Source organism: Octopus bimaculoides, chromosome 7 (assembly GCF_046866305.1).
Source record: "Octopus bimaculoides isolate indiv1 chromosome 7, ASM4686630v1, whole genome shotgun sequence".
NCBI classification, from domain to species: Eukaryota; Metazoa; Mollusca; class Cephalopoda; order Octopoda; family Octopodidae; genus Octopus; species Octopus bimaculoides.
In genome coordinates, this window is record NC_142934.1 from 6,980,923 (window position 1) to 6,988,422 (window position 7,500).

The window sequence follows — 7,500 nt, forward strand, 5'->3', positions numbered from 1 at the left end:
AATTAATAGTCATGTTTTAGCAGATTTCTTTGGCTGTATTGATTTTTGATACCTTGGTTTCTAAATTTCCTTTCACACTGTACGCTTTGACTTATTACACAGTTTTGTCTCTTCCTCTCTCCGATTTTATTGAACACTCTTGCACATACGCAAATTATATTTGCATGTGTCTATGTATGTTTGTATCTGAGTTGCCCATCCGAATGCGACAATGATATACACTTCATTAACAATGTGGTCTTCCATGGTTGAACATCCACTTTTGGGTTCACACAACAATCACGATATGAAAGTGGACGATGCCAATGTGATTATTATGACAATAGTATTGGCGGCGAGCATATTCCCTGATTATGTACTGATCTCGCCTGGTTGCCATCTACATTTTCAGTACACCAGCTTCATCCTTACGCAGCCAACACTAAAAAGTATGGTCAGAAGTAGCGTCCTGCAACTCCATACATCTGATCTCGTAATTCATCTCTGGTGAGCAGCATCCATATCGTCTCACCAGCCATTACTGTAACTGAAATCTTTGCAGTTACTTTATGAAAATATTCTAGTGTGACCTACACACACAAGTAATTCTCACGTTGTTCTGAAAGTAATTCATTGCGATGCAGTCGAAGGACTTGGTTTCATGACTACAAGCTGCTATGCCTTACATTTGGAGAGTTCGATTTTGATATAGATTGATTCTATACAGTGACCTTTGTCCACCGCCTCTATGCAGCGGTAGACGGTACGAAGATATGTTAAAAATGGATGCTGACCGTCAACAACATTGAAGGCAGGGCAGAATGATTGAAACTGGCATTCGATTAACAGATACTCACGTACATACATTTGCATCTGTACATGTCTATATGGGTGTGCGACCCTGTGTTTATGTATGCAAGTGAGTTCGTATTTGTGTCCATGGATATGTATGAGTGTGTGCGTGGCTATCTATGTCTGTGTGTGCGTGGATGTGGATGTGTATGTGTGTGTATAAACTGATTTTTAATTCACACTTTTCTATTTTTTTCTTTATACTCTTCAATTCTTTATACATATTTCTGTCCTAGCCATCTTCTATTTTCATCTCTCTAATGTTCGTAATAATCTTTCTTTTCTTCGTTAACTTCTACCTTCTGTCTGCATCTCTCTTTCAATATCCACTTCTGTTTTGACATCTTATTCTGTATTTCATACTCCTTGTCTCTCTCTAACCATATTTTATCAATTTTATCCAATATTACCATCAAGTATATCTCATGAAATATTTGTAAATTTATTTTACAGCAGCTCTTAACTTTATTAGTCGATAATACTTTGTACTTCATGTGCAAATGAATACGTTGAATATTTATCATAGCTGTCTTGCAAAGTTTTCCGAATGCATTTAGATTAAGATCTACATTTCAGAATTTGAAAGAAAAATGTGATGGTTGCAGTTCACATACGCACGCACACACACACACACACACACACACACACACACACACACACACACACACACACACACACACACACACACACACACATCATATATGTGTGTGTATGTGTGTCTTATGCATATACGTTTCTGTACATCAAGCTTTTTCAGAAAAAAAATAATATTGAAATAGATGATAACCAATCTGGCATTTTTCTGTATATGTAACTGTTTTTGAATTGCAAAAGAGTCGAACACTCTGATCTAAGTGTGTGTCATATTTTATACGAAGTTAGATTTAAGAGCATATTAGCTTTGAAAAAACATTTAATCATAATTAATTTAATATAAATCGAGTATTTTACCATGTTTACATAATATTTACTGTTTCAGTGAGACAAATATTCTAAACATTATACATGGAAAATCTCATTTTGTATTTTTTGTTTACATTTCAGACACGCTGCAAGAAACAGAAAAACTTAGTGATTCATTTATAAATAAACTCAGGAACAAATACCCCACAGACATGGAAGGCATGCAGGAGCACTTGATCTATGTTTATGAAAAAGTTCTAGACTCCGTAATGACGTGGCCCAAGAATAGCTCGGTGCCCAACACAACCCGTCCAACCCGCTCGCGACGTGCAGCCGACGTCGACCCTATAATGGAAAAGTGGAATGTTCATGTGCGGTTACCCGGCTCTCATACGCTCGAGGAAGAGATAGGGCACGCCTTCCATTTGGCCAGTATCTCCATACTTGCAGTCTTAGTCGCTGGTGTAAATATGCACTTTTATTTTTCCATTATTCATTATATTTTAAGAAAAAAAAAATGGTAACCGATAAAATGCACTTCACATAAATAACCAACAATTGTGTAAACAAAATATATCCGAGAATTTATATTCATATGTGGAATGTGTGTGTGATGGTTTGCGTGTACGTATATATGTATATATACTTTCATTGTTTAATTGGCAGGTAGTTATAAAAGTGAGCGAAGCCTCGAGAGTGTCTGACATGGCGTTTATCGTCAATCTCTAATTACATATACACACACACACACAAACACGCAGGTACGTGCACACACACACACACACACACACACACACACACACACACACACACACATACACACACACACATGCTTACAGATTTGGTAGAACAAACAAAATAGTTAGTTTTAAATATTTATTATATTGACCATGGAAGGTTTTATCCTAGCATTTTCCAGGATGTTTTATTAATCTATTTGCTTACCTATTTAAGTTTTAAAAAATGCATCTTAGACTGTAAGCTCACAAAATATAACGTAGAATGTCGTTGTCATCCAATATCTGACTAGTCTTCTTGTCGTCATTTCAAAATTATCCATCTGCTCCTACTTGTCATGTGACAAGAGTTTGTCGAATAAAATTCATGTTGGAAAGTAAAAATTTAGTTTTATGTAATAGTGAAGGACAATCCGCTGACTGTATCATGTTCTCTCCACTTATGATAATATATTAAAGTGATTTTGACGCATCTGTCAAGTTGAAGTAGACTCGGATATAGTAACCAACTAAAATAATGAGCGATAAACATTCCATTGTGCAAAACAAATCAAATCCGGATTGTAATATATGCTTCTGTCACTCACTTATTCCTAGTTAATCTGTTATAATTTAGAATTTATTTCGATGCCTTCCTACCTTTAACTGTGATTCTTTCATATTATATTTAACTTTTTCACTATTTTGCTTATTTTTATAGCTAATGGCTAATGATATTTTCTTTCAGTTTTCCTGTCTTCACTTCTAGTGGCATATTACGCAATCAAACTTCCATATAAACTTGATTCCTACGACGTATATTATGTGATTATATATGTGTGCCTCTCCCTATATACCTGTGCATATTGAACACGGCTAAATTTAATTATTTGCTGAAGTTTACTGTCTATTCTAGTCTCAATGATATTTTCTGCTGCATAGAATTTTCCTAAGAACGTGGTGTAATCCGTTCGATTCTTCTTTGGTTACAATGATACTATTACAATGATACCATTGCTATTACAATGATACTGTTGCATCCAATTTCAGCTTGTTCTGGCTCATTATGTTCTGATTTCAAATACCACCAATATCAAGTTAGCTTATTATCCTTTCGGTTTTGATAAGATAAAGTATCAATCATTTAGAAGAGTCGGTGATATCGACTTACTCCCTCTCAAAATTTCTGATTTGTACCTAAATTAGAAATATTTATTATATTCATGCGTTAAGACAAGTAGGAAAACTATCCTAGTATTGTTATTTTCTGTAATATCCTTATGTGTATGTAATTTGTAAATATCTTTACTGAAGTAGTTGGCCTCCATTACATTTGCACTAATTATAAACAATCTATCTATCTATCTATCTATCTATCTATCTATCTATCTATCTATCTATCTATCTATCTATGTATCTATCTATCTCTTATATATATATATATATATATATATATATATATATATATATATATATATATATATATATCAGGTTGAGTAAACGTAAGCAACGTTTTGAACCATGAAGAATTTGTACCGAATTCTAGCAGAGTTGTGAATTTGTTTTAACATTTTTTTGCAATTGTCTAATAATACAGACATGGTTGTGTGTGCCTTTTGCACTACTATTCTCATGGTTGTATGTTTTATAGTGCTTCAATTTTATTAGATCAGATGTCTCACACAAGCAAGTCTGACCTGTCAGATTTTACAACACATTTGCCATTTTTTTTATGTCGTTAAAAGTAGGCATAGTCACCAACTCAGCCTAAACCTAGAGGAACATCGAGTATGTGACAGCTGAAGAGAAGCTGTACCTGCAGACTGTTAGTCTTAGGTTTCATTTGAATAGACTAGATCAAAGCCAACTGATCTTTGTTTGCTCAAATAGGACATTGTAATGCCCAGTCCTGAGATCGAACCCACAACCTAATGTTAACCAGTAAGCTACGTAACTTGCAATCCATTATGTTAGAAAATTATATATATCCTGATGATTGATAATCTTTATATGTGTAATCGCCTGCCAGGATTTGTGTTCAATAATTAAAATTAGTGTGAATCTTCGTTTATTTTTCTATAACATGTACGTACCCTGTTAACTGATGCGTGACATATATATTAAGTTGTAATAAGATATCACAGCGTGCTTTCCGTTCTCCCTCTTACATCTTTGTTTCAATCATGCCATTGCTATGCACACATTGTTAGTATCAGTATTTCAGCTGACATACTTTTTATGGTATTTCTTATTTTCCATAGCATTTTTATTAAAAATTCAACCTGAAATTGCTTGCATATATGTAAAAAACATACCGAACATTTGTCTGGCATAAAGAGGTGTGCTACGAATAGTGTTTGTGCAACAGAAATATAGATATTAACAATGATTTATCTACTTTCCCATTTTTTTGTCTGTGCTTTACTGTTTTTAAGCATTCTATATTTGGCTTTACATATATTTACAGACGTTATTAAAAATGATATGTTTCGGCACAAGATTTTTTAAAGGAAAATTGGAGGTAAGTTAGCCATCAGATGAATTCCTTACTTTTCTTTTAAATCGTATGCGCATGTATAAGTCTTATATGTCTGAAAGAATGAATTGGATATTTCTTAGAGATGACAAGGAATTTGTAAATGTGATACAACAAATAACATTATCTCTAGGTAAACCAAGCAGAAATACTGGCTAAAGGTAATGGGACAATTGTAAACATGCTAATAGAATAAGTTTATTCACAAATAATGATACAACAAACTTTAAGAAATATATTCATTTGAGCAAGAATACTTATGGGAGGGTGATGGAGATAGAATCCTCATGCACCTTTTCCATAGGGTTCTATCTGAAGCAACTGTTATTACATATTGAGGATAGATTCCCTAGAGTGATGATCTGAGGCTATAAATATTAGCCAGCCATCTCATTTTCGGACTGTCTGTCTATAGGTTTCGTACTGGTTGGCTGTGTGTGAAACCCTGTCTTTCAGTTTTTTACTACGACATTCTTATCACGTGTCTGTAGTATCTGGTTGAAGTAGCGGCGCAAGAATATAAAGTTAAGCCGTTATAACGTATCACAAGAATTTAATATGGAGTCAAAAGTCAAATGGACAATAAGGTTAAAATGAAGTTACTGGATCAAGATCTACTGAAAGCTGTATTGTAAGGGCTTTAGAAAAAATTTCTTGTACTAAGATATCTTATTGAAATGAGGTAAGCATGTGAAGAATATTTACCGACTTACCAATAAAACTACTGCCCAACAGTATTTATTGACTATTTATCCATTCCTGAAATGTATTTATAGATAAATGGTCCCTTACAGAACAGTGGAAATACGTTAAAAAAAACCGCTCCAATGAAAAGGGTTTACGATGAATGCTTTGGGTTAGAGAGGTGAATGTCGAGGAAATATCTCAGACAGGTGAAAAATGTTATTGATTCCATTAAAGAAATTTAATCGAATCTTCGAAGTAAAATAGTGATAGAAATAGTAAGAACGGAAGCTTAACGTATGAAAAGAAAAAGGAAAATTTAAGATCAGATATTTAACAAGTTACTTAAGATGTCATAAATGATGAAGATCTTTGGAAAATATATACAAATTTCAAGAAGCTTAAAAATATATGAGAAAATAAAATATAAATTAAGGATGATCGACATAATGTCATAAAAGGTAAAATGTTACCTGGAAAGTACAATCTTATGACAGTGTGAGAAAGGAGTGAATTAGGAAGGGAAAGAAAAGGTGAAAAAGAAATTGAAGAACTTGTATTTAATAAAAGTTATGAAATATACATAGATTAGAATAAAACAAACGAGGGAAAGATGAAATAAAAATATAGCGGGACAATGTTTTAAGGATGGGAAAAAAAGAGCGAAAATAAAACAAGAGAAAGAAGAGGAGAAAAATTTTGAGAGAAATATAATGCAACAAAGATGTGATCAGCAACTCAATTTCTTTGTAAACCACGCTTATCAAAAGGATGTTAGCAGTTACAGAGAGAATACCAATGCGTTGCCGTAAACATTTCTATATGTTTATCTATGCACTGTTATATTTTGTAAAGGAACATAAAAGAATTAAACAAGAGTTGAATATTAAGGAACTCTGGATGAACATGAAAATATACACACACACACACTCTCATTCACTAACACTCACATATATATATATATATATAAATAGAGAGAGAGAGAAAGAGGGGGAGATAAGCGAGAGAGAGAGAGAGAGATGAGAGAGAGACATTTGAGGGAGAGAGAAAGAAATAATGTAATATTAATTTGTGTGTATATTATCATTCTTAAAACAAACAACTGGTTTTTCTTCATATCTAAAATGTCATTATATATTTCTTTATATTTTCTGCAGGTATTTGATGCCGCTATCCTGATAGTTTCCTTCATTGTAGATCTTATATTCGTAAATGGCCTTCCAAGATATAAGATAGAGGAGTTTGTCTTCATTCTAGCCTTCCTGTTACCCTGGAGAGTTATTCGTGTAGTGAACAGTAAGTTTATTTTTTATTTCATTTATTAATCTGTGGTTTATAGAGGCAAACAGAATATTAAATGATATGAAATACATACTTCAAAATTATTTCCTAAATCTTTTACAAATACCAGAAATATAAGATTGCTATACATAAGAAAAAAACAGTACGAGTGCATGATCTTAAAGAACAGAACTTATTTATGATTATTTCCATGCATCGCTTCACAAAATGAAAAAAAAATAATACAATGAATACATTTTCTTTTAATTTTTCAGGTCTTGTAGTAGCTGTCAAAGATCACGAACACTTTCGCCTCAAACTAGTGTACAGTCGTAAAAAGAAAATTTTAGCCGTATTAAAACAAAAAGAATTAAAATTAGATTTATTCCAAGTAAGTTGATAAATGTTAACTTCCTTTAAATGGCGCAGTTCACTCCCAATCCTGTATTTCGGCATATATATATATATATATATATATATATATATATATATATATATATATATATATATATATATATATATATATATATATATATATACATATATGTA

The 7,500-nt window shown here is 32.6% G+C and overlaps 1 protein-coding gene across 12 annotated transcripts in view; it reads left to right on the top strand.

Moving 5' to 3' along the window:
• LOC106869300 (uncharacterized) overlaps nucleotides 1-7,500 on the top strand; it is a 309,763-nt gene that overhangs the window by 238,070 nt on the left and 64,193 nt on the right. For all 12 annotated transcript variants that reach the window (XR_016242508.1, XR_016242509.1, XM_089354696.1 and 9 more), the window contains 4 exons: nucleotides 1,876-2,198; nucleotides 4,918-4,971; nucleotides 6,828-6,966; nucleotides 7,227-7,342. Coding sequence is in view for 10 of the 12 variants with exons in the window: in XM_089354696.1 (XP_089210822.1) it covers nucleotides 1,876-2,198; nucleotides 4,918-4,971; nucleotides 6,828-6,966; nucleotides 7,227-7,342 (632 nt within the window). In the remaining 2 variants the exon portion in view is untranslated. The remainder of the gene's footprint in view (nucleotides 1-1,875; nucleotides 2,199-4,917; nucleotides 4,972-6,827; nucleotides 6,967-7,226; nucleotides 7,343-7,500) is intronic.